The following is a 27,001-nucleotide window of genomic DNA, read 5'->3' on the forward strand; positions in this document are numbered from 1 at the left end:
AATAATAAACACAGAAGGGAATAATTGGAACTATTCAGACGTTACTGGGTTCTAAATTAACTGCATCAGTTCCGGAAACAAACCTAGGCATCACCGTGAGCCACTCAGTGGAGACCTCTGCTCCATGTGCAGCTCTGCTGAAATAAGCAAACACTGTTTGGCTGCAGAAGGCGCGGGCTGGAGAATAAATTGGAGTGTCATGATGCCATATCAGAAATGACTATGACATTTCACCGGCACAGGGCACTCCATTTCATACCGGATATTACAGAACTAGAGGGGTTGAGAAAAGGGCAAGGACTGGGCAAGCTCGCATATGGAGACAGCTTGAAACGACTGGGATTGTTTACTTTAGAGAAGAGACAAGAGGGATCATGATCCAAATCCATACAGTAATGACTAGACAGAGAGGGGAGATAGGGAGCTTCTATCCACCTTTTCTCTTAACACAAGAACAAGGTGACAACGATGTTGAAAGACAGCAAATTCAAAACTGGTAAGAGGAATTTCACATAATGCACAATTAGCCCGTGGAACTCACTGTCACATGATGTTATTAAATCCCATTTAGCAGCACTCATAAAAGGCACGGGCATTCATTGGATAACAATAATATGCAGAGTTATAATAATAAATACCGAAAACCACTGGAGTTTTGGAAGGACTATAAACCCTAATGCTTCATGGCAGAAGCCAACCTCTAACTAATAGGGTTAGGAAGAAACTTTCCCTGGGGCAGGGTATTCCACAACTGCCACCGTCAGAGACAGGCGACTAGACTAGATGGACCCCCCCAGTTGGATCCAGTATTGCATGCTGAATTTCTTTTGTAACTCTACAGCCTGCACCTGGGCAGTTCAGGATGGAAAGCTGGAGAGACCATCAGGCATTTCACCCCCAAGTGTTTAACACAGACAGCAGCTGAGCGCAAGGGATCTGCAGGCAGGCCTAGTCTTCCCTCTCCCCTTGGCAGCACGGTTGAGTCTGCAGGCAGGCCTAGTCAGGGGTCAGGCTCCAGCACCTGGGGCTCGGCACAGACGAAACACGAGAGCTTGTGGCTAGCAGGCCCGGGCGTTAGGAGTGGAGCGGGCCGACATTTTTCAGACAAAACTTTTTTCACCAAATAATGCATGTTCGGAGCGACCAAACCATTTCACAAATTCGTGTCCAATTCGCCGAATTTTTGATCCAAAAATTCAGAAACAGTCAAAATGTTTGATTTTTTGATTCAAAACAACTTTTTGTTTCAAATTTTACTCCCCTTCTATTATTTTTTTAAGGTAAAATCCCGCAAAAACCAAACATTTTTGTTTGACCCAAACTCTTTTTTTTTTGGTTCAGCCACTGAGCTCTATAGCTTGGAGCCACTGTCTGTATGTGTTGGTGTGCAGCCAGCCCTCCCTCCTCACTGGCTTGGAGGCTCTCACCACAGTCACTTCGGTGATTTTTTATTTCATAAAATAAAGTACCGCAATCAGAGATAAATCACGGGTAACAATGACCCTGCCAGCTCCCCCAGTGCCCATGCACGGCTCTCTCCATGCTAAGGCAGACGTAGGCAACACAGCCAGAACAGGAACTGGCCTCCTAGGACGGGGGCGTAGGGATTGGGACACATTCCCAATGGGGTCAGCCCCTGCCCTCGAAGCCTGGGCTGAATCACATAGGTGAACTCCCCGGGAAGGTCGCCAGGTCGCCATGACCCTTCCAGCCTCGTTCTCTGGTTCCCAGGGAGCTGAATCGGAAGAACCCCAGTCCTGGGCACTGGGTGGTGCTGAGGTCGAGGAGAAGCTGGTAACTAAGGAGAAGGCAGTGCAGAGGCGGGGTGAGCCCTTCACTGCAGAAGGAGCCCGCAGGTCTGCTTTAGAGGAGCACACACACAGCCCCTGCCTGGGGGAAGGGCTGGCACCAGCCCCAGGGAGTGGAGAGTCTCCACCCCTCTGCTCCGATAGCCAAAGCCACAAGTAAGTGCTGCTGGAGCTCATCGCTGAGCAACCAAAGCTCTAAGTGCTGTCGCCAAGGCCGCTAGTCCCTGGTAAGTACCAGGCCCAGGCAGGCAGCAGGCAGAGGGAGGCTCGGCAAGGGCACACCTCTTCCAGGGGCAGGGTCTGAGACGGGGGGGCTGGAGCTCCGGCTGCGGTGGAGGAGCAGGACACGGCTCGGAGCCTGGAGCAGCTGGAGTGTCAGGCAGTGCGCGATCCTAGAGGTGGTGCCGGAGCCACAGGGTGCAGTCAAGCAGCAGGAGCATCTGAGATGGAGCCAGGAGTTGGTGCAGAGAGGAGCCCGGAGGCGGGTCAGTTGGAGGTGAGCAGGGAGCTGTGAGAGGACAGATCCACGCTGCTGACACTGAAGCCTCTGCTCTCTGCCAGGAGGCCCGGGGAATCCTGAAAAACAAACCACACTGTCCAGGATCCCGCATCCCCGGCATGCAGGCCCATGCCCGGACAGCTTCCGCTCAGTCCCCTGCCCTGCCCAGGGGAACGCGCTGGCTGCCCTGCTCTGAGCTGAGCTCGAGGGGCCATGTCCTCTGAGCTCCCCCAGCCAGACACCCGCAGCAGTAACCAGTCAGCTTAGCTCATGCCCCAACCCCATCTCAATGGCATCACGTCTCATCTTCACAGTGACCATGAACAACAACATCCCAGGAGCTGCTGGGGGAAGCTGGAGGCTTTGGCACCTGTGGAGAGGCTCAGAGGGGACGGGGGCAGTGTGGATTTAGCACATTAACCAGTGGCGGGGGGTTGCTAAAGTTATCATCAGTGAATACATTACTGTTGACATGTGACTGGCATCGCTAGGCTCCAGAGTCACGAGTCCATCAACAGTAATGAGTCAGTTCAGCCCTTTCCGACCTACTCTTTCAGGCTGCCAGCAGACCCAGGCAGGCACACGCAGGGGTCACGCTTCTGCCACGTGTAAGGTTTCTTCCAACAACACGGGCTTGGTTTTTAATGAACGCTCAGACTCCGGCAAACAGTTCTGCAGCAAACCTCCCATCCATGGAATCGTACAATCCAACCCGGCGTCGGATTCACTCACTGAATTGTCCCCTGCCCTGGCCCTGCTCAGTTGGTGAGCCCAAGCTGCCCTGGCATGTGCTGGTTTATTAGCATCTTACTCCTTGTCTCGCCTTTGCCCGGGGTGTCCCTGATGCTGCACTGCTGGTGGCTATTGGGTTCCCACCTCATCCTGCCTGGGTGGAATTTCATTTCCGAAAGGCAGCTTTGCAGCCCTAGCAGGCCCGTGTGCATCGCTGCGTAACCAGGCAGCTTTCCCATGCCCTGCGGGCTCTGAGCTGGGGGGCGGGGGGCAGTGCTTGCTGCCGAGCTCTTACCTCATCACTGGATGTATTCAGGTAATTTAATGATGCTGCTCGTTTCAAGCTACAAAAAGAAAGAAAAAGGGTGAGTTCACGAGCTCAGCCCCTGCCCCTGCCCGTGGGGCGCAGCCTCCCTCCCACCCTTGGGCCTGGCCTCTCCGCCTGACAGCACAGGGACAGGAGGAAAGGAGCTTGGACATACGCTATTTCCGTGGCAGCCCCTGCCTCCCCTGGGGCCAGAGAGCCCCAGCCCCAGCCCCACCTCCAGGCCCATCCCTGCAGCCCCTCCTAGAGCTTGGTGGGTCCCCATCTCCGCACACAGGCTGGATGAGAGCCTCTTGCTCCCCCAGTTTTCTCTGGGCTCCACCTGCTGTCACTCTGGTGTGACTGAATGCGGGTAGCAGCCTCCATGCTGCTGACACCAGGGCCCCAGGCCAGAGGGCTCTGCAGAAACCCCTCTGTGCAGGGACCCTGCTCCCAAAGAGGCAAAGCCTCAGGAAAGGGCAGCCCCTGGCAGATGAAGTCTGCATTTCCGGCTGCGCCCTCCCGCTGCCCTGAGAGGCAGCAATGGGTGTGAGAGCACGCAGGCCGCTTGGGAGATGCGTACTTCGTGTTCCTGGGCTCCAGGGGGGCGTTCCCCTGCAGCTTCTTGACTAGCATTTCACTGCTCCTCCTGATCACGTCCCGAAGCTTCACCAGTGAGCTGCTGCGTTGGAGGGCACCAGTGCCGTCCTGCAGAGAGAGACAACCAGCAGGGGGCAGTGAGACGGCTGACGAGCACAGGGACTGCACTCCATGCCAAGGGAAGGCTGCAGCAGGACCCCAGCGCAAATGCCCCAGGCTCACTAAGATCTAAATACATGGCAAATCACCATACAAACAGAACTGAGCCTCACTGAATCGGCACCCCACAAACTCCGCCCTCAGAGCCAAGCATGGCCAGCACTGAGCAGGGAAAGCCTCGGACAAGACGGGCACTGATGCCAACCAGTGTCACTCAGCGCAGGGAAATCAACACAGTAGACCAATCACCAACTAACCCTGGTGCCCCTCTAGCCGGCCATTGGCAGTAGGACCTCTCCCGGGGCGGGAGGCTAGTGGGATGCTGGTGGCGTGATTCCCACACTCGCTCACGTGCCCATGGGAGACCCCCGGCCTCTGGAATTCCAGGTGACCGGCCATCCCGGTGCAGTTAGCAGGGGAGCCCCTCCCTGATTGCTCCACATGGTGTGGAGCGAGCACCCCACACGAGGACACCGCTCTGTGGAGACTGAACCCCTTCGCGGATCAAACGCAGGGGGAGGCAGAGTCCACAGACTTCCCCAGAGGGGGTCTCTGGGACTGATCAGCTTCCTCACCCCGGCTTGCAGCGAGGACCCCCGGTGAGCTCCTGGTGCAGGCACAGGCCGGTCCCGCTGGCAGGAGCCGTGCCCTGGGCCTGCTGGCCGGAGCTGGGGCTGGTGTATGCTGAAGGGAGCTTTACAGTTCATCCTAGGGGGGCTGGGATGCCTGCTCCTCTCCCTCCTCTTCTTCCCTTCGATCACGCCTGCTCCTGGGCTGACTCCTCCCCTGGCATTTCCCCCTCTCCCAGGACCTGCTGGAGTGGCAGGAGATTGCTGTGCTGAAAGCCTCTGGCTCTGGCTGGGCTAGCTAAAGGATGGCTCCTAAGAGACGAGGGGCCTGGTGCTAAGGATGCTGGGTCTGAGGGACCCGTTCAGTGCTCAGAGGAGGAGCATGGAGCTCCTGCCCCAAGGAGGGCTTTCCCTCTCAGGGTAGTGGGTGTGCTTGCCTCCAGCTTTGCCCTGCTACAGATCACTCCCGCTGGCACCGCTGCTGCAAGGAGTGCTTGTTTGCTCTCTGTTTAGCACACGTGGCAGCACCGGGTGCTCTGCAGACTTGCCAGGGCTCCTCCTCTTGGAGCCTGCTGACCAGTGGTTCTAGCAGCTCCTGGCTCTTTGTGAAACTCTCGCCCATGGATGTTTTGGATTGAGAGAGGGCAGAACAGAGAGAGGGCCACCACGGGGCTCAGCTCAGCTACCTTGGGGCCACATTGGGGCCACACTGGCCAGAACCAGCTGCTCCTGAGGGAGAGGCAAGAAGCCCCCAGTGGCAGTGACAGGATAACCTGCCCAGAGGGCAAATTAAGGCCACATCGGCTAAGCTTGGCCTGCACTACACAGCGGTACCCCGTCCGCACCCTGCTGTGAACAGGCAGGAGAGTTGTCCCCATGCTAACCACAGTGCAGAGACCAATGGAGAGCAGCACAAACTGAGTTCAGCATCATGGCAGCCAACACCACTGCTCACGTCTGCTCAGACATGGGACTACACTGTACAGCAGGCCAGGCCAGTGTGACCACCCGACCCCCTTAAACAGGGTCTAGATCCCTTCCAAAGCTTTTGGATTGTAAAGGACCCTTATGATTTTGACTCCAGCTTAGTTATCCTAAGCCAGCTAAGTGTCCAATCCTTTTTCAAATCCTGCTAAGCTCCTAGTGTCACCACTGTCTTGTGGCAATGAGTTCCACACACCAACTGTGTTTTGTGTGAGTCTTGCCTTTGCTCAGCTGTGAATTTGCCACCTTTCAGTTTCAATGACTGTCCCCTTGTTGTTGTGTTACAGGAGCTGGTGAACAGCCACGCCCACCTGCCCACCCTTTTCTGTGCCCTTCATACTTTTTGTCCCTTTGCCACGTCCCCTCTAATCCATCTCCTCTCTAGAGTAAACAAACCTTACGTGTATAAGGCAGCACCTAGATGCCCCAGCTGCCACTGTGCTAGGCTCTGTACATGTGGTAAGAAACATTTGGTAAGGCCCTGCTCCAAAGAGCTTGACAGGCATAATAAGAATGTATTTGCCCTGTGCTAGGGTCTGGGAACAGTGAGCTGTTCAAAATGGAAGTACCGGGCCGGATCAGCGCATGGGCCCAGAGTCCCGTGTCTCACACCAGCCAGGAGCAGCCAATTCAGAGGTGAGTCCATGAAACCCCATAAAGGACAATCAGGGGATAACCTGTGCAGAGGAATGTTTCCCACAGCCCGGGCAGTCAGGGGCAGAGTCAGTTCCTGAAGCACTACGGTTTCTGTCCCACTCCAAGCCTGTCTCCTATACCCGAATGGCCCCATCCCTAGGAATGGGAGGTTACTCCTTTGCAGACCAGTTTTTTCCTTTCATCAGGGTGGCAATTGCTGCTTTCCACTTTCACTTCTCCCTGCCTCACGAGATCGTCCCTGTCTCTTTCACTGATCTAGAATCTGTCCTATTCCCTCGCTCACTAATCAGGCACACTTTGCAGTCTCCACTTGCAGAAGTTTTTCCAGGCCTCTAATAATTTTTCATGCCCATCTCCAAATCCCTGCTATTTCTGCTCTAGGGTTTTCTCACCAGGGTGCCCCCACACTGCACGCAGCACCACAGATGACCACACGCCACGGATTTATGTACTGCCAATAGAATGACTTGCCATTCCATTCCTCTGCATTTCAGAGAATTTCACTCCACGGCTGACAACGCTGCCCCGGTCTCTTTCCCAGGTGGTTCCAGTTAATTCAGAACCCAGGCAGGTGGAGGAGTCGGTCAGATGATTCTCTCCAAGTGCATTACCTTGGATTTGTCAGCATTGAATATTGTTACCACTATGTAGCCCATTCTCCTAGCTTGACTGGGTCCCTAGGAGGTCCCTCATAGTTCTTTCTCTGGGCTTGACAAAGCTAAACATGATCCAATGGCTCAAAGTTGAAGCTGGACAAATTCAGACCAGAAGTAAGATGTAAATTTTTAACAGGGAGAGTAATTAACCAGTAGAACAATTTACTCGGGATCGCGGTGGATTCTCCATCACTGGAAATTTTCAGATCAAGGTCAGACATTTTTCTGAAAGCTCTGCTCTAGGAATTATTTTGGGGAAGTCTTATGGCCTGTGCTATACAGGACAGACTAGATCATCACAATGGTCCTTTCTGGCCTTGGAATCTATGAACGTTCTGTGCAGAAGCCATGCTGGTTAGTCCCACATAGCTAACATTTATCGAGAAATTAGCTCATTCTACTTTTAATTATAATTTCAACCTAGTCAGCTGAGCCTGAAGTGCAGGCCGTGGTCTGTCCTTTGCAGGATCATTCCTGTAGCCTTTGTGATGAGAAAATGTACCTATCTTCCAGCCCTCCAGTGCAGTACCTTATTTCAGTGGGTGGTGGTAATCCAGCCATTAAGGGCCTGGGTTTAGGGAGACTCCTCTGCACAAGTTACCCCCAGAGGATTTCACGGACTCTCCATTCTTGGCCGCTGGTAGGGACGGTCCCTGGGTTAGCTGGGCCCCTACCCTGCATGTTTTGGCTAGCCACTGTATTCTCAAGCTCCTCTACAGCTCTTGGCAGCACCACCTGATACCAGAGGCTTACTGCTCTTTAATATCAGTATGATCCAGCATCTTTCCTTCTGACCCCTCAATCCCTGCTACAGCAGCTCCAAGGTGGGAATTTCCACAACAGCCTCAGCCATGAATACTTCGGCGAAGAAATCCTTTTGCTTCTCAGCAGCCTCCTCCTCTTCTGTATTTGCTCCCTTTGACTCCAGGTGGTCCAGCGGACCCACCACTTCCCTCACAGAATCCCTGCTTGTGATCTGCTTACATACCCCAGGTTTATTTTTAATACTTTTGGGCACTTGCTTGTCAGATTCCACCTTAAGCCAGCTTGGTTCCTCAAGTTTTGTCTGATGTAGCCAATGCTCCTTTCTACTGACTTCACTCCTTTCTGAAGGGCCTCTTGGGCCTGAGTAACCCCTTAAACCAGCCGTGTAGCCAGACTTCTCGCTCTCCCTCTGCTGTTCTGAAGTACACCTGCCCTCCAAGACCGCCTTTGCTTCCTTCAGTAGAATCCAAATCTATGGGGCTTGGGGCTTCTTTATTTTTGTCTCTACTGCCTCTTTGAGCAGCTTCCTCGTCCTTTACATTCCCATCTTACTGGTAGTGTCAATGTGCCAGGTTTGGGTGACTGTCCTCCGCTGCCTGCTGGCATTTTGGTCGCTATAACAGAGCTCATCTACTCTCCCTTCTTGAGCCAACTGCAGTGGGCTACTCGGGATTCTCCCCTGGCGTGCTTTGGAGCTACCGGCCCAAGAAGCAATCACTGAAGTGAACTGCTTCTCTGAACGCGGTCCTGTGATGCCATCTGACCAGGTGCTATGTGGGAAGTCTCCCATTATTATTGTTGCATTACATGGAGTGGCCTCTTTGATCTCCCTCAGTACTGCACACTCCCAATCCCTTTCCAGGAGGCTGATGGTAACAAACTCTTATCGGTAGATCTGTATTCTTCAGATGTGGAGTATGTCTGTACACCAGCTGTGCTGCGTGGTCCCTGGCACTCAGAAATGCCACCCGTTCGGGTCCACTGAACCTTTCAGTTCTGGCACGACTCCTCCCCCTCCCTGCAGAGGTGGGTCCTACCCAGCTCACACTTGTCCATGGATGTTGATCATTCCACCCTGAGCCAACACACCTCCAAGCTCCTCTTGCCTGGCTAGGAATTCTAATTTCCCTAGGCTGGGCCTTTGCTTCTCACTGTAGGGGTGGGGTGGGATTACTTTTGACTGTATGCCTATTCTTAACTCCTGGGCCTGCCAGTTCGATAATAACAGCATTTCCCTGTGAGACCTCAACCTGGCCCTGACCCGAAGCCCCCGACCTAGCCAGCCCTGTGTGTGGAGCGAAAAGCATTTCAAAGAAGGCTCTGTCAGAGGCCCTTGGTCCAGGCATTCTTCATAGTGATTGAAATATAGCTTCCAGGACCTCTCCCTCCCTCTATGCTACCTAGGGAAAACACCCAACAGTTCTCCCAGTCTCCCCATGTGCAGTGATCAAAATCCCCTATGGAAGCTCCTAGCTCCAATCCCAGTCCCTGGAGCAACCTTCTCGGTCCATGAGGATTGATCAGCCTCCACCGTCTCTACTGGAAGGTGGGTCCTATCTAAGAGGATATACCCTCCATCGCACCTACATCCCCTCCTGCCACGGGACTGACTGCAGGGCCAAGAGGATGGGGAAAGGCCGCCACGCTCTGCAACGGCCCTTCATCACCTCTGGAATAGTTTCAGCTCTTGCTGCTCCTCCAGTTCAGCAGCTCTAGCCTCAAGATGCTGTCCCTGGGCTCTGAGGTCAATGGGCTGTTTGCACTGGCTGCAAATGAACCCCCACATGCCCTTGGCCCAGGCATCCTGGGGTGGGTGTCCTGGCAGATGATGGGGGACCAGGTTATCTTTCCTTAAGTGGAGGGCCAGGATTTCAGTGGTCTATCTCATCCACAGGATATTTGAGTACTTCACTAACAGCCAATCTAGCAGCCTGCCATCTTCCCCAACGCTCACTCCAGCAGTTGGCTCTCTGCCCTCCCACGGGGCAGTGGCAGGGAAAACCACGGTTGGCTACCAACGTCCTATTTGCTGTGGTGCCAGGCAGCCCCTCTGGCTGGAGCTGAGAGAAGCGGCTGCTGGTGCATTTGCTAGCTCTGCGTACGGAACCAGCGTGGGCTCTGCGTGCTGGGCTCCCCAAGCTGTACAGGAGAGCTCAGTCAGGCTGGTGCCCAGAGAGACAGGAGAGAGCAGGACCAGTGTTCTCCGACCTCCAAAGGCCCTTCACAATAACAGGGCGGCAGATAAACCCTTGGAGCAAAGCGTCAGGGTTTGTAAAATGGAGGCCTGCTGTATACAGGGGTCTCCCTCCTTAGGAAGTGCCACAAGTCCCTTCCAGAAAGTCCCACAAGGCAGCTGAGTGTGGGGGGCTCACGAACCCCGCAGTGCCCTGTCTCTAGCCTAGCTGAGCCCCTTTGTGAGATGTTACCCAGCATCCTGCAGTGAGGGAGGCTGGACCGCTGGAGCTGAGGAGATGCCCGCTAGGAAGAGGGTGGAGCAAGCCCACCTCAGAGTGGCTGCTCTGATATTCCCCTGGGGAAGCCAGTGGTGGGATGGGAGGGGACATGGGTGAGCTGGAGATACAAATTCTTTGCTGGGGCCCCTGCTCTAGCAGAGACAGAAGCAGCTCACATTCCTCACGCTCCACACACACACACAGCCAGAAGGGAGTGTTGTGAGCATCTCACCTGACCTCCAGTAGAACGCAGGTCCCAGAACCTCACCCAGTGACACCTGAACCCAGCCCGGCCTTCTGGCTGGGCTAGAGCAGAGCTTTTAGAAAGACATCCAGTCTCAACTGAAAGACTCCTAGTGATGAAGGAACCACTGCATCCCTTGGTGAACTGGTCCAGTGAGTAATTACCCTCAATGTTGAAAATGTCCACCTTACTTCCACTCTGAATTTGCCTCAGTTTCCAGCCACTGGATCTTGTTCTGCCTTTGCTTTCCAAACTCTGACTCATCTCCTGTTCCCGTGAGGGATTCAGTCACTAGGAATGCAGAGAGCAGAGTATCTGACGACTGGAACTTGCCTATTATGCAAAGGATGTTGCAAGGCATTTAGACAGAGTTGTAGCTAGTGCTGGGGAGGAGATCGTTCTTGGCACACAGTGATACAGTGACAGCAGGAAGTGAAGGTACATTTAAATTGCTAGGAATAAAACTTTCAGATCTATGCACAGAGGGAGCTTCAGCATCTCCGTGCACGGAGGAGACGATGGTATGAAGAGGGGGGTTATTTTTGTGTGTGGATGGGACAGACAGCCTCTCCAGCAGGGCCGAGGGGGGCTCCACCCTAATCCAAGTGCCGAGAGTGGACACGACAAAGGGACACGACGTGCAGAAGGGCAAAGAGAAGGGCAGGCACGGCTATTCATCCACTCCCGTAACACAACAACAAGGGGACAGTTATGAAACTGAAAGGTGGCAATTCACAACTGAGCAAAGGCAAGAGGTTTTCACACAATACACACTTGGCATGTGGAACTCACTGCCACAAGAGATCAATGATTCTTCCTTGGTGTTAAGGCCAGAAGAGACTAGATTATGTAGCCTGACCTCCTGTACAACACAAGCCAGAGAATTTCATCCAGTGAACCCTGTATTGAGCCCAGTCACTTGTGTTTGACTTCCAGAAAAGCGTCCCCTCTAGATTTCAAGACAGCAGGAGATGGAGAATGCACCAGTGCCTTGGAGAGTTTATTCCAAGGGCTAATCACCCTCACCGGTAAAAATCTGGGCTTTACTTCGGATTTGAACTGGTTGGGCCTCAGCTTCCAGCCACTGGTTCTCGTTCTGCCTGTCGTGGGCTAGATGAAAGAGCCCTTCAGCCCCTGGCATTTCCCCCCCCGAAGGTAATCTGCCGCAGTCAAGTCCCCTCTTAGCCTCTTTCAGGAGAAACTGAATAGCTTGAACTCTGTCAGTCTCTCACTGGGAGGCATTTTCTCCAGCAGACCAGCCCTCAAATCCGATTTATGGCTCTTCTCTGCCCCCACTCCAGTTTTTCAGTTGAGGCCAAATGCTTAGCAGTATTCAGTGAAGGACTGGGTATTTATCCGGCTACTGAGCTATTCAGAGATACAGCAGTGGGGAGTTAAAGAAAGGATTGGGCAGGGATACACCCGCCTGCCTCAGGGCATGAGCCAGCCTCCAGCTAATAGGGTCAGGAGGAAACGGCCTTTGGTTAGCCCACTGCTACTGCTGGAGGGTTTCTTCCAGCCTGCTGCGGGGCAGCCAGCTCTAGCTCTCATTGGAGGTGGGCCCTGGCTCCACCCTGAGCTGGCAATTGCCATGTGAATGGCACTGTTCCCACACAGTCAGTACTGAGGTGCCCTCACACCGCCTCCCCCCACCACCCTACAACATTCCTGCTTGTAGCTCTGATCAGCCCCGCGTCAGTGCTTGGCCAAGCTGGAGCTCAGCCCCTCCGGCCTCTGGGAGCTGCCCCTGGTTGTGTATCTGCTGGGGGAGCTCATTCCCAGCCCTGCTGCGCAGTCTCTTGCGGTCCATTGGGGAGTGGCCTGCCCACAGCAGCAGCAGGCTGTGACTCGGAACCGACACTGAACCTCAGTGGCTGCAGACACAGGCAGAGGGAGGCAGCCGAGTGCCGCAGCTAGGCCCCAGGACCAGGAGTCAGGAGAGTTTGGGTTTGTTCCCTTGTGTGATCATGGACAACTCCTTTAGGGCAACACTTTCCAGAGTGGCCCCTCACTCGGGGTGCCCAGCCTGAGGTAGCCCAGGACTAATTGCCCAGAGGTGCTCCCACTGATGGGAGTGCTCAGCACCTCTGGAAACCAGAGCCTGCCCTGAGCCACCTACTGAGGGCCCCACTTTGGGAAACGTGACCATGGGCTGTCTGAGCCCCCGTCCCCCACCATCTGTTCAAGGGGCTCGCTCACTCACTCCCCTTTGCATTTAAGTATTGCCGTGCTCAGGTGCATCTCCCCTACCACGCTGTGACGCCTGCCCCACACAGACATACAGGCCCCACACACTCCCCTCCTCCTGGAAATGTGTTGGGAAAGCTGGAGTGGGCCAGGGCTGGGCAGCTGCAGCACACCTGGGCCCAAGGAAGGGGTGGGCTTGCTTCACCCAGTGTCGGTCCAAGTACCGGCAGAGCTGGGGGGCCTGGCCTGTGTCGCATGGAAAGAAGCACAGGGCAGCAGTTCAGGTCTGGCTGCCTTTAATCGGAGGTAAGTTAGTTCACAGCATCGACGGGGAGCCCCAGTTCACGTCAGAGAGACGTGCCGCGGCAGAGGTGCTCCCCACGCCCAGTGCCAGAAGCAGGCCGCTGAATAACTTGGTGGCACGTGGAGTGTACAGCCATGCAGGGGCCCAAAGCATGGTCGGAAGAGACGCAGGAGCAGGGGCTGGCTTACGGCTCTCTGGGGAAGTACTGGGAGCAGCCACCAAGGAGAGGCTTCCTCACAGTGTCCTGGCCCAGGCCTTGCTTCGGGCTGGAGCATGGTCATGTGGGCACTGGCCTGTGGGCTACCAGGGAGTGAGCTGGGCGCCCAGCACCACTCAGCAGGAGCTCCTCTGCACTCAGGGCAGGAAGGCAGCAGCTGCTGTGCATCTGGCATTAACAGGGCTCTGGCTCCCTGAGGTAAAGACACCCCCCACCCCTGCACTGGATGCCAGGGCCTAGAGGGGCTGCCAGCAGCAAGGGTCGGCTTCCTCACAGGCCACACAGAGCCCTGCCCCACAACCCCTACTAGGGCGCAGAGTGCCAGGGCTAACATTCCCTCTTGCAAGGCAACCCATCCTGGGCCACCGAGCCCTGGGGCAAGTGACCCGACACACACACTGCACAGAGCACCAGGCAAATGCCCCCCTGGCAAGGCAGCCCCCCACACTGCATCCCCTTGTGCAGAGGGTCCTAGGAGACCCCTTCTAGAGTGCTGCAGCCCTGCCAGCTCCCATGGCCTCTGCGACCTAGCTCTCTTCTCTATGCCCCTGCCATTGGACTGGGAGCCAGTCCTGCTGCCGGCTGCTTGGAGCCCTGTCTGAAGGGAGCTGTGGTCTCAGCACACTTCTCAGGCGCTCCCAGACAGACCCCTCTTCAGCATCAGCCCCTCTGTCTGCAGCAGGGGGGTAACCAACCTTTCCAGGGCCACAATCAGGGCCCCCCCTTCCCCGTAGCCTCCTCCTAAGTACAAGGCAGTGACCTGGGAGTCTGAATGCAGCTCCCAGCCCAGGTCCCTCAGGCCTGCCTGGGTCGAGGCTGCTCAGCTGCTGTCCGAGTATGAGCTGCGCTGGGAGAAGGAAGTGGGGACTCCCCAGTCCAAGTCCCATCTTGTGCCTCAGAAACATGCCCTGCTCTGTCTCCTCCCCCACCACCCCCTTACCTCCCTACAGCCAGCTCCCAGAACTGAGCCCCTCTCTCCCTCCGTCCCCCCGCATCCCCTCAGCCCTCCCTACTGCTCCTCCCAAAGCAATTCACCCTGCCGCAGGTGGAGCGCTCCCATCCTGTGTGGGCCTCCTGCTGTCCCACTCTGCTGGGAGCTCCGGCTGCGGCCTGCCTGCTCCCTTCCCCTGCCACTATGGCTACACAGGGCTCTAGCCTCTGCACCTTCATTCCCTGCTCCCTTCCTCTTAAAGGAGCAGCAGAGCACACCCTGCTTCACCCCACTCCCCGTCCCCCACAAGCGGAGCTACGGGGGAAACGCAGGCTGGCTTGGAACCGGTTTCTCAGCGCCGTCACCCCAGGGCCATAAGGGAGCCCAGGCTGGACACCCTGCCCTACGGCCTCAGCAGAGAGGCCAGGACCGAACAAGCCACACGCAGCCGTGCTTCTCCCATGTCTGCATCCCGCAGCCCCTGCCTCTCCCAGGCCCTTCCGCTGCTGCCCCCAACCCTGACGGGGAGTCTGGATCAACAGCCCCTGCTTGCAGGGCAGGACCCCTTGCTTTGGGCAGCCCTCTGCTCACCTCAGCCTTGGCACCTGTTTCAGTCCTCGCCCCAGCCAGAGCCCAGCGCTACCATCCTGTGAGTCAGAGCAGGGCCTCAGAGCCCACAGGGCAGAGCCACCCTTGCTCGCCCCAGTCTCTGGCCTAGCACGGCCTAGTGGTGCCAGACACAGGCCCATTGTAACATGATACAAGGCTACAGGGAACAAAGTGCCCACACACAGCCCAGCACAGATCCCCACGTGGCCCAGGCCTGCACGCCCCAAACCGTACCCCCTAGCCTCCCTGTGCCCTGGCAGCTAGGGGAGAAGCCTGGCAGGCTCGGGGTGTGTGCGTGTTACAGAGCAGTCTGTGGGAAGATGGGGGAGTGTGTGTGGGGGGAAGGCGAGCTCCTTTGGGCGTGTGGTGCACACCCAGGAAGCGAGGACACTTTCCATCAGCAGGCCAGGCCCCAGTGACATAAGGACAGAAGCAGAGGTCGGGGGCCAGAGGGATCCCTGCAGTGGCCCTGCCCTGGCCAGAGGGAGCAGGCAGCTCCATGCAGATTCTTCCTGCTCTCTCGCTGGCTGACAGACTACTGCGGCTGAGCCCCCTGCAGCCAGGTGCTCCTCTGTGGGTGCTGTGGTGCCCCTCGCGCGCTGGGAAGGTAGGCTGGGGACTGGCGCGGAGTCCTTGCCGAGGAAAGCAGGAGCGGTGGAAGGAGGGATGGTGCGGAGGAAAAGTCGGAAGGTACAACACATACATCCAGGTGATTGTAGTGGAAGGGAAAGAGGGAGTCTCAGGAGGCATTTAAGCCTAGTGCACAGAGAGGAGAAAGACATCATTTACAAGGCCATAGTGAGGATGGAGGTAACCCTGGAGGGTAGGCGGGGGCTGTGCCCCAGCCCGGCCAGAGCCAGAACACACGGCTGCCCTGCAACTGGCCACTGGCCATTCCTAGGGGAGCAGGAAGACTCAGCCACGGGCCTGAAATGCGTGGAGTTAAAGGAGGTGAGTGGGCAGAGCTGCAGCAGGCAGGACAGAGGCTCCCTGTGTGCAGACACAGAGGCCTGGGAAGGTTTGAGAGGCCCTGGAGGCTGGCTCCAGATCAGGCCCAGTCAGCTCTTACGCCCTCCCTGGTGTTCAGTGCCTAACAAGCAGTGCCTCCATCCTCCTCCTCTCCGTTCCTGGCTGGCTTGCTGGGCTGCAGCCACAGTTTCACCGGCTCTGTAGCTAGGCAGGGCTGGGGTTGCTAATGAAATACCAGCAGAGCCCCCTGTCCCCTCTCCTGCGGAGTGTTCAAGCCCCTAACCAGCACTAGGCCTGCAGAAAGGGCCCACGTGCGGCACGTCCCTTGGGAGGTCTCGGTGCTACCTTCCTGCCCAAACCACTGCAGGGCAAACCTGCTGCCATGGGGAGCTGCTCTGGGGAGGGCAGGACAGCAGTTCATGGACAGAGGTCTCTGGCACTTGAGGGCCTTCTCTGCCCATTGACTTGACCACTGGAAGCTACACAACCTTTGGCCCCAGGGGGTTAGACAGGCAGGTCTGGGGGTTCGCACGAGGGGATGGGTAGCTAGGATCAGAGCCACAAGTGGAACTTCTGAATCCTCCAGATGAGAGCAGGGAGCAACTGCCCATGAGAGACAAGATCCTAAGTTAACTGAATCCATCTACCCCTGGAAAGGGCACGTAGCCAAGGGTAAGAGCTCCTGCAGAGCAGAACAGCGGGGAAGCCAGCCATGCAGCCAGGCCCGCAGGCAGCAGAGCTGTGGGGAATGGGAAATGCACTGAGCCACCAGGCTGGGACTCCCACCTCCCTCCTCAGGGCTCAGCCTCAACTGGGGCAGCTGTGAGCTGCAGCCCTCCCTGGAGCTACATTTGGCCTCATTCCATGGCTTGCCAAGCCAGGCAAGAGAAGTACTGCTAGGCCTCCCTGGCTCAGGACACGACAGCAGGCACCGCCTTCCCCCAGCTAGGGCAGCAGCTTGGGCTGGGACGTGGCATAGCCTGGGCCTCTAGAAAGGGTGTGATCTGGGGCAGCCCCTCAGGGAAAGAGCTCCCAGCCCACCACCAGAACAAAGCAGATCAAAAGGGCACCATAGTGCAGACATAGCATGGGAGGAACCACGCAGGGAAAGGCAAGCCAGGAGATCAGGGATAGGGGATTCTGGACCCAGAGCCCGGCAGCCCCCAATCCACCCTCTCTGGGGGATGACAGGCCCCTTCAGAGACCCATCCAGGTGGGGCAGTCCTCCAGCCCCTCCCCTGGCAGGCAGGGAGACAGCTGTCCTGGCCTCCTCCCTCCATAGAGCAGCAGGCTGCCTGCATTCCCTGGGAGAAGGAGCTGCACCGCAGCCTGGAGAGGAGACCACCACCATCCTCTGGAAGGAGAACCCCACCTCTGCTGCCCCTGAAGGATAGACCCTCTTCCCCCGCGCCCAGCCTGTGGGCTCCTCGCCAGTCCTATTCGCAGCTGTCGGGGGCTCCCTGCCAGCTCTGCTCCCAGCCCCGGGACTCCCCACATTGCCTATAGAGGTTACTCCACTTGGGTACAATCCACAATCAAGAGAGCGAGAGGCAAGGTGCTGCCTGGCCGTCATGGCAAGGGAGGTGAGAAGTGGGGATGGAGGAGAGGCTCATGCAGGGTGTGCATGTGGGGTGGGGTTAGTGAGCTGATGGAGGAGGGGGGGGGGTGTGTTAATGTAGCCAGGGTCACAGCAGTCAGGAGTTGCCTAGCCTAGGCCACGCCCGTCCCCCACTATGGGCCGTGCCCTCATCCTTTAGCTCGGATATGCCCAGAAACTAGCTACAGTGCCACAGCTCCCCCGAGCCAGAACACACACCCTCTCCCTAGCACCACGTGCCCCACACTCTCCCCACTGCCCTTCATGAGTCTGACCCTGTGCACTGCACCCCGAGCTAGACTCACATGCCCACTCCTCTGGGCCAGGAGGCTGGTGCCCCTTTGAGCAATGGAAACAGAAAGGCTGCCTCCTTTCAGAGCAAGCCTGCCCTGGCCTCCAGAGCCGGATGGAAGCCACCACCAGGGTCACGAGCAGTCTCTTTTGGAGACACTCCTGCCCTCCCTGCCTGTGCTCCCACTGAGCCCTAACTCTCGACCCCTCCCTTAGACTGACGCCACTAGGGGGCAATGTATCATAAGGGGGCACACGCTGGGAGGGTTTATGGCTTTCAGCCTCCTGGGGCAGTAGTGAGGGTAGGGAGTTGCCTGCAGCTATAACCCACTCACCACTCCCCAGTCACACACACACGCACACACCCCCTCCCACCCCAGCAGGGTGCTCTCAGAGTGCTGCCCACCCCAGGGCACAGGAGCTGTCCGCCAGGCTCCCTCAGGAATCCCACTCAGGGCTGGCAGTCCGTGTGCGATGCAGACATAGCCAGGAGGGTGTTAAAGGGGATGCCAAGTCTGGGTTAGGGGCAAGCCAGGGCTGCTTCATTCTGGACATTTCCAACGGCAGGCTCAGCAGCCCCTCAGAGCAGGAGTCTACCCTCGGAGCGACTGCCAGGCGCTCCTCTACCTGGCCCGGCTGGCTAATGGCGAGAGAGGGCAGGGCAAGGTGCAGGGAATGAATGAGGCAGGCAGGGATGCCAGGACAGGCCATCAGCTCCTGAGACTGCAGGGGGCAGCACTGCGGCCAGGGCCCCTGGGCAAGTGCTGCCCCCTGCCTCTCCCGGCTGGCCTAGGCAGTTCTTGATGGTGGACTTGTACTTACCCCGGTCCACTGCACGCCCATACTCACTTCCTCGCTACCGTCTGTGGCGCTCTCATACTTGACACTGCCCCCCAGACTGTCACGGCTCCTCCTCCTCTCCGCGCTGGCTCCCTCCTTCAGAATCTCCACCACCTTGGTCTGGTTAATGGGGTCAATGCCCTGCAGAGGGGTCAGCACAAGAGGATGCATGTCAGGGCTGGCCCCTCGCTGCTACTGAGAGCCAGTGCCACCATCTGCCCCAGGACGTGGCACGGCCCACCCCCCTGCCCCCATCTCCAGGGCCAGAACGCTCTCGGGGGGCTGGGCCCGAAGGAGGCAGCGCAAAGCCAACCACACACAGCAGGGAAGGGACAGCCCAAGAGAGACTTGCTGCAGGCAGAGGAGAGAGAAGGGCGCCCCCTCCACCTAGCTCACCACACTGAATGGGCCGGCTAGAGCATTACACAGAGCCTGGCTGGAGGGCTCTGGCCAGCAGAGTGACCGGACACAGTCCCACCAGCCATCACCTACACCCCTCTGCAGCTAGCAGCCTGGTGTCCCTCCCGAGCAGCCTTTTGGGAGTGACCTCGTGGAAGGTCCAGCCGCTCCCACTCAGCAGCTGTTTTGCTGATGTGTTCAGCTCCGAGGGGCACTAGTGCCCTTTGCCGAAGCCATGCCAGTCAGGCTATCGTCTCACATTCAGCCAGGGGCTTCAGTGTTCTATTTATTAACCCTCCAACACCCTCCACGGGTACGAGCCGTGCTTCCAGCTCTGCAGTTCCCGGGATCTCTGCCGCAGCCCTTCTAAACAGACCAGTGCACACTCTGCTACCTTCCAGCCCCCGCAGTCACCCATTCGTGAGCCGCTCAGTCACTCCGCTCACCCAGCCCCCAGCTGCACTGCCAGGCCTGGGACCTTGCGTGTCCAACTTTCAGTTTGAGCTCTTCACGCCTCTGTCTCGGAAAATTCCCCTCTCCCCAGCAACCTCTGTGGTGCAGATGAATGGCTCCCAAGCTACCGGCCAGTCTAACAGATCTGTGGCAGGAGCATTTCCTGAATTCCAGCTCCTTGCTGTACCACAGACACCCCTGAACGTCTCTCCCAAGCCCCAGCCCCAGCCCCAGGGGGAGCCAATGGGACTGCATGGATTTAAACCCACCGGGCCTAGGGAGCCTGGCCGGGGGTAGGCATCACAGGGCCCCACTCCAAGAGATCCTGTTGCCACTCTGAGGGGATGTGCCAGCGAGCAACCCCTCTCCCGCCCCTCAGCTCCATCCCACTGCCCAGGTTGCCAGGGCATCCCAGGGGTTACCTGCCGCCGAGACTGCACTGCACATGCCTCCAGCGTCTCTGCTGCCTCCAGCTTGCCCTGGCGCCTGTACAAAGCGCCTAGGTTCCGCAGGGTGGTGGTCACCGTGGGGCTGGGGGCGAGAGGAAATGTGAGGCTCAGGCAGCAGCCATCTATCCTCCCAGCGGCTCCTGGCTGGCACCCCTTCCTCTGCTGTGGCTGGTGCCCCTGCCACGCTAGGAAGACTCAGCTCTGTGGCAGTCCCTGAGAGCGTTCCAGAGGAGAGCCATAGCTGGGCTGGTCCCCTCTGGCAGACTGGAGTGGGAAAGCGGGGAATGGAGCCACCAGGCGCCTGGCCAGGCCTTCTGGGATGGGCCACGCTGCACAGGAGGGCCCAGCCATCAACTCTCCCTGAAGGCATTGTGAACGCACAGACGCTACACGCCCTTGAGGAGCACCTGTGGCCCTCACAGCCGCTCTGGCCAACTGGCAGAGGGCACCCCATACATAGCTCAGCCTGACACTCATTGCCCCAACTCACTGTCATCAGACTATGTCTCTAAAGTGTCAGGTAAGATAGCACGTGTCAGCTGGTGACATGCTGGCCCTGAAAATCATCGAGTGACTATGGATGGGGTGGGCACAGAGTTAGGGACACCTGCTGGAAATAGGTTCTTCACGTGTGTTTGAGAGGTGGTTCCTATGTCCAGCCTGCCCTGGAGAGAGGAATGTGGGGATTCCCCTGTCCGACTGGCTTGGTTACGGAGACACACGGGGGTGGAGGGAATGTCTTTTACTGGACCAACTTCTGTTGGTGAGAGAGCCAAGATCTGCAGCAACATGGCACACTCTTTGGATCCTCACAGGCAGAGGGCAATGAAAGTAAATTTACATACAGGATAAAGTAATCAAGCTAAAGAGGCCAACCCTTGACATGTGCTGGAGAGGGCGGGGCAGCCAGCATGATGCAAGGAAAGCACCGCAGGGGCTATTACTGCGATGGGGGCTTGGCGGGGCAGCACCTTGGCTCCAGAGGGGCTGCTTGCCAAGGCTGATGCCATGGTCCCCTAGCTCCCCGAGCCCCACCTTACCTGCTGACTTTGCAGGCTTTATACCAGCTGCCGTACTCTGCATATGGGTCACCATCTCTCTGTTTGCTCTGCAAGGGAAGGAGAAGAGAGGTTAGCTAGAGTAGCCCCATGGCACCTGCCTCAGGCTCCCAGAACAGCCCCACCCCATGCTGGACTGAGCCCTACCCTGATTGCTGTGGCCAGCAGCAGCTCAACATTTAAACATCCCACTTTCCATCCCTGCCCCCCAATTCTATGGGGCCCCCCAGAGGACCTCTACATCCAGCCTGAGCTCCCAAGAGCCCACCTGAGCCACCCCAGTCCCCATCCCTAGAGCCCATCCTCCTGTTGGGGCATGGCACTTTGGCACTTTCCTGCCCAGCCACTGCTCACGGAGATTTTCACAAGAACCGTGGCTGGTTTCCACGCCAGCCCGAGTGGGGCCAGCAGTGCTGGGGCTGAAACGGACCTAAGCCCAGGGCAGATGGCTCTGAGCACCCCGGGTGGCAGTGCCCTCTGACCCCACAGTCACCGGGGCACAAAGGCAGGGCTTAGTTTGTGCCAGGCCTGAGCCCCATGATCTCTAGGCTTGGCAGTTCACAGCCCCGGCACTGCTGGGCTTGCTGCATCGGTTATGAATGTAAACAAATTGCTGGAGCCTCGGCACCTCTTTCATTACAAATTAAGCACTGCACAAAGGAGACAGCCAAGTGCCCAAAAATTCAGAACTCAGTCCTTAGGCTGGTTTAAAGGGCCAGATCCTCACCCAGGGGCCGGAGCTAGGCTCAGAGGGTCCTGGCTACCAGAGGGGGGAGCGCCCAGGGAGGGCAGTGGGGCTCACAGCTCTGCACATCAGGCCGCTCCCATTTCAGAGTCTCACTCCAGTCCAGGCCCCAGTGAGAGCATTTTGGCCTGAGTGAGCCCAGGGAACCTTCCCACAGGGCAGAGCCACTCCCTTTGGAGGAATTCCAGCCCCTGGGCCTGTCACTCCAAGCCCCAGGGCAGGCAGCCAGCGGGGACACTCAGACACGCCCTCTCTCTCCAGGCTGGCTTTCCTCGCCTGGCCAGAGGATCAGCCCAGGCTAACTCAGCCTTTCCAAGACCACAAGGGGAAGCACGTCAGCCATGTCAGATGTGGGGACAGTGAGAGGCTACACCCAGCCCTCCCTCTGCATGGGAGCCCAGGTGTGCCCTGCTGGGCATCTAGCTGCCGTTCCTCCTTCCTGCATGGCCAGTCAGAATAATGGGCTCTGGGGCTGGTGGAGCTAGAGCAGGTGCTGCCAGCCCCCAGCACAACCACCTCGGCCACAGGATGGCACAGTTATGAGGTCAACAGCTAGACCGCCCCGGACAGAGAAAGGGAGGCTAAACAACCCTAGCGGGTACAGGCCTCACCCCATCCATGGGGCCTGGGGCCAACCCTGCACACATACCATCAACCTGGAGCACACCACTCAGCCCCTGGCAATGACAAAACACTGACTGCTTCAGCTTTCAACCATGGGTTGTGTTAGACCTTTGTCTGCTAGACTGAAGAGCCCATTGTGAAATATTCCTTCCCAATGTAAGTACTTATAGATTGTCTGCAAGTCACCCCTCAACCTTCTCTTTGTTAGACTCTAAGAGTTCAGTCTATTTAGCTTATCACTCTAAGGCAGGTTTTCTAATCCTTTAAACATTCTCGCGGCTCTTCTCTGACCCCTCTGCAATTTAGCAACAGCTTTCTTGAACCGTGGGCACCAGAACTGGACAGACTCCAGCAGCACTGACACCAGTGCCAAACAGAGAGGTAAAATAACCTCTCTACTCCTACTCGAGATTCCCGTGCATGCGTCCCAGGATCGCATTAGTGCTTTTGGCCACAGTGATGCAGTGGGAGCTGATGTTCAGCCAATCATCCACCATGACCCTCACATCTTTTTCAGTCACTGCTTGCCAGGGTAGAGACCCTCATCACGTAGGCACGGTCTACATTCCTTGTTCCTAGATGATACATTTACACTTGGCTGTATTGAACCACAGACTGTTTGCTTGGATGCTTCAAGACCCCAGCAACGGAGTTTCTCTCGCTGACTGCCTGCTATTTCCAGTAAGGTCTACGTGCTGCCTCTTGATACAATAAAACACCGGGGGCTGGCCCACGCCAGCTGATTCAGGCTCCCACGGCTCAGGCTGAGGGAATATGAAATTGCAGTGTAGATGTTCGGGGGTGGGCTGCAGTCCGGGCTCTGGTGGCATCCCAATTACAGCACGCTCACAGCGGGAGACAAGGGCTGGGGCACAGACTGTATCTCCTCGCCCTGCCTTTAAACACCAGCTGATTCTCCAGCCAGGATATCTGCTGCAGCACCCCAGGATGGCATCACCACAGAGCTCCCTCCCAGCCCCCATATCACGGGGAAAGTGAGGCTATTCCTACCAGGGGGCATGTCCCAAACCGTGAGCCCAGGACCATTCCAGCTGCCACTGCCATGCCCAGTACCCTCCCTCCCCAGGGGGCACAGCTCCTGCCTTGGCCCTGCCCAATCCCCACATGTGCCCCCGCCGCTGCCTGGATGCTAGTAAATCCACCCCACCCACGCATTCAGCCCCATCGTGATGTTCGGTGAAATGGTAAGTACAGAGAAAGAAAGTGAAGCTCTGCCAAAATGGGTATGATGCTTTTTAATAGGAGAAAACAGACAGGCAACCAGGTATGGCAGGGGGAGGGTCTCCAGGCCTGGGAGGGAATGGGAGCAACACCCCTCAACCCAGGGGCTCGGCTAGTGCTACGCAGAACCAAGAGAGCACAGCTCAAGGGAACAGGGACCACCTGTGGGTTAGGCTAGCACACACGTCTCCCACTGGCCACAACACAGCTCTCGCCTTACACCCAGCCCACTGCTGCTAGCTTGTGGTGGGCACCACAGTATGTCCTGGGGGACGGCTGGCACCAGCATTTCTGCACTGCAGAATGCCCAACACACGAAGCCACCTCCATTAGAGTTCACCTGGAGGAGGTGGAGCAGGAGACAGAGCCCCCCACAGTCTCTATGCTTAGCAGTAGCCTGGAAATCATCTCAGCCCTGTACAGGGGAGAGAAGGCCCAGTCCTGGCCCGTGATAAGAGAGCACACCACTCAAACCCAGCACCCAGAAAAGCTGGGTGCTGGAGCCACTCCTTCCCAGCTGGAGTTCAGAGCTGCTCTGGGCTAGGAGCAGGAAGGGGCAGTACAGGCATAAGAAGCCACCTTGCCCCACACAGGCCAAGGCAATTTCAGGACCCTGGTGGAACCTCCTTGTGGCAGAGTCTTGTCCTGAGGTGGCAGCAGGAGAGCCATAGGGCCAGCTCATTTCTCTCGCTCGAAGTTAAAAGTGTAGGCGCCAGGCCAGAAGTTCAGCTCTGGGACTGCGTGCGTATGGAGCTGCGCAAGGCCGGGCAGGCAGGGCCCAGAGGTGGGTAAGCAGATGTGAACCCTCAGGGCTCAGACAGGGATGTTGGTGACTAAAGGCCTGAGTGGTCTACTAGCCTGAGCTGCTGTGTCACCTCCAAGTCCCCCTGGTAAGGGAGCTGCTCCCATCTGTCAAAGCAACACTAAGGCCCACGGAGAGCAGGGGGACATGCCTTTCTGAAAGAAGGGCCTTCCCCAGAACCTCCTGGCACACGCAGACAGGAAGGGTGCTGCAGGCTCACCAGACCCCTTTATATCCTGGCAGCTCCTCATCTCCGAACCTGTGAGCCGGGGCTCACAGCGTACCTGGCCATGGAGCTCTGGGTGCACAGGGAAAGCAACAGGACACGGAGCCACTCCGAGCAGCAATCCCACACACCAAGGCTAGCAGTGCAGGTAGGCCTCCACACAGCAACATACCCTGAAAGCAGCCGAGCAGCAAGCTCCACTGACAAGAGGTGGCCAAATGTCATCTGTCAATCTCTAGAGATCTGCCCCTTAAACACGAGCAGCAGCATCCCTTCTCTGGGTGAGCCTCCAGCCAGCCCTCAGCCAGCCTGGGAGAGCACTGACCCTGCACCATCTGGGCAGATGGCACTGCAATCTCCAGAACCTCACCTGCACACGGAGGAGGGGATGCACAACAGTACCCTGGGGAGCTCTGCACAGCAGTGGCCTCAGCCTAGGTGACAAGGTAGCCAGGTGCAGAAGCCCTCAGGAGCAAGCCCAGTCACCCCAGTCAGGGGCCACAACGGAGTCAACAGAACAGTATGGGCAATGGCATCACAGGCAACTAATGGGCTCAGCACTGTCACCTGACCTTCATCCGCGGCTGGATCGTCTCACGGCCCTGCACAGCACTAGGACAGATGGGCAGGGATGGAAAAGTTGCAGCAGGCCTGGCCTCCGGGCAATGCCAAGGCTGCCTCACCACCACCTTTTCCATCACCTAGCTCCCAAGGCTGCGTCCAGGCAGGATGACATTCAGCACGGCCACCAGTGTCAAGGGTTGGCACCAGCCCTCCTTTCGGGAGACATTAACAAGCTCCAACAAGAGCTCCAAGCCCTACGTTTGATTTAGTCACCCACAAAAGGCCTCAGCTGGAGCCAAAAAGGCTCTTCCTCCTCCACAACTAACTCCTCACTGCTCAGAACTGGCACCCCCCACTGGAGGAGACCCCACGAATGCGATCGGGTGCTAGAAATTTTGCCTTGACAACTATCATGTCACTCCCTCCTCATTCCCAGAGGCCTTGTCTAACCCAGGCTACCTGCACGGCCAGCTGACCTGGAACTGAGCATCGACGCAGTGGCTTACAATAAATGCTGGTATCAACCCAGCAGGCTCTTGGCAGCACGGCCCAGGGGCCACCCCCTGCTTAGGTGGAGCAGTGGGTGCAGCAGCACAGAGCACCCAAGGGGCGAGCCAGCTTAGAGCAGCAACGATTCTTTACAGCTTGCGTGCTAGTCTCAGCAGTCCTGTGCCCTGCAGCACCCCCTGCCCAGCATGGTGCTCTGCTTCTCAAGGGGCCCTCAGCGTCCTACGTGGGCTACGCTGGGAGGTGAAGAGATTGCAGCTTGGGGCACACAAAGGCCAAGAGAGAGACCTCCAGACTAGACTGCACTGTGCAGGATAGAAGCTGGGACAGCTCCCAGAAACAGGGTGGGATCTCAGAGGGCCGAGCACCTGCTGCGTTCAGAGTTAGTTATTCAAGCCCTCAAACTCCAGCCTGGCCATCTAGACAACTACTCTGCCAATCCTGACTGCCGGCTCCCAGTCCAGGGTCTGCGCACACAGACGAGAGACCTGAGAGAGGCCTCCCTGCTGCATTTGCACAGGGAGAGGGGTGAGAGAGGTGTGCTGGGGGCTCCTGCGTCTTGCCTGCTGCCTAAGAAGGGACACCTGCTCCGTATGTCTGTTTAGCTCAGTCCATCTCAGGAGTGCACCTCCCTCTCTCTCACAGCTGCTGGGGTCAATTCCCATTCGCCAGGGATCCAGGGCTGCTGCCCCGAGGAAGGCAGCCTGGCTCCCAAGGCCCTGTGCTCTCTGGGGCTCTAGATGCTGGCATGGTTTGCGTTGCCCTCGCTCAGAGCTGGACTGGAAGGACCAGGGTGCCGGGGAGAACTCTAGGTCCCATTCTGGCTCCAGTAGCACACTGCAGAAGGTTCTCTGGGGAGATGATGGAGGCAGCAGACTGCAGCCTCTTCCCAGTCCTGTCTGCCTCTCCTCTCAGGTTCCCTTTCTCCTGATCAGCCTTATGGGCTACCCCAGGAGTGAGCTGGGCTTTTGTGGCCCTTTGGGGCTGGAAGCTAAGTCTCTGGCACAGAAACACGCTGTCATTCCGCCATCTTCCTCTGTCCAGAGTGTCCTAGGGAGAGCACTACAAGCAAACAGAAAACATGCAGGCACAGCGAGACACATAGCGGCCTCCCCCCTGCCAGAGCACAGCCCTCCTTCCCACACAGGTACAAGAGAGCAATTGCAGCACCCCCACCTCTGCTATGCCCCTGCCCAGCTGCTGCACCCTGCCTCCTTCCCTATGCCTATGCCCTGTCCCAGCTGCCCCCCTGCTGGCTGTGACCAGCTGCAGCACCTGCTGCTCCAGAGGGGTTACAGAAAGCAGAGACTCCCCTCCTGCCCCTAGGGAAGAGAAGAGACTCCAGCTCCCAGGACAGGACCTTCCCCACCCCCGGCATACAAGCTGAGCCACTGGGCTGTCTCTACTGTCAGAGACTGTGCTGATCTGACCTCTTGCTCTCACCTTGCTCATCTCCTCTCTCTCCTCCGCGTGCATCCAGATCGGCTTGTGCTCATCTGTGGGGCAAACACAACAGAGTGCTGTTCACAACCTCGCTCCGGAGTTCCACCCTGCCAC

General features: G+C 57.4%; 1 protein-coding gene across 11 annotated transcripts in view; it reads right to left on the reverse strand.

The window, feature by feature from the left end:
- Positions 1 to 327: 327 nt before the first annotated feature.
- Positions 328 to 27,001, reverse strand: part of KLC4 (kinesin light chain 4) — a 49,492-nt gene continuing 22,818 nt past the window's right edge. For 6 of the 11 annotated variants that reach the window (XM_073339847.2, XM_073339846.2, XM_073339850.2 and 3 more), the window contains 7 exons: positions 26,888 to 26,940; positions 20,717 to 20,784; positions 19,650 to 19,758; positions 18,358 to 18,516; positions 3,927 to 4,051; positions 3,335 to 3,383; positions 328 to 2,384 (listed from right to left, as the gene is read on the reverse strand). In XM_073339847.2, the coding sequence (XP_073195948.1) occupies positions 2,295 to 2,384; positions 3,335 to 3,383; positions 3,927 to 4,051; positions 18,358 to 18,516; positions 19,650 to 19,758; positions 20,717 to 20,784; positions 26,888 to 26,940 (653 nt within the window). In that variant the 3' untranslated portion in view covers positions 328 to 2,294. The other 5 variants (XM_073339851.2, XM_073339852.2, XM_073339853.2 and 2 more) reach the window with 5 other exon arrangements.

The sequence above is a fragment of the Lepidochelys kempii genome, chromosome 3 (assembly GCF_965140285.1).
Source record: "Lepidochelys kempii isolate rLepKem1 chromosome 3, rLepKem1.hap1, whole genome shotgun sequence".
In the NCBI taxonomy this organism is placed as follows: Eukaryota; Metazoa; Chordata; order Testudines; family Cheloniidae; genus Lepidochelys; species Lepidochelys kempii.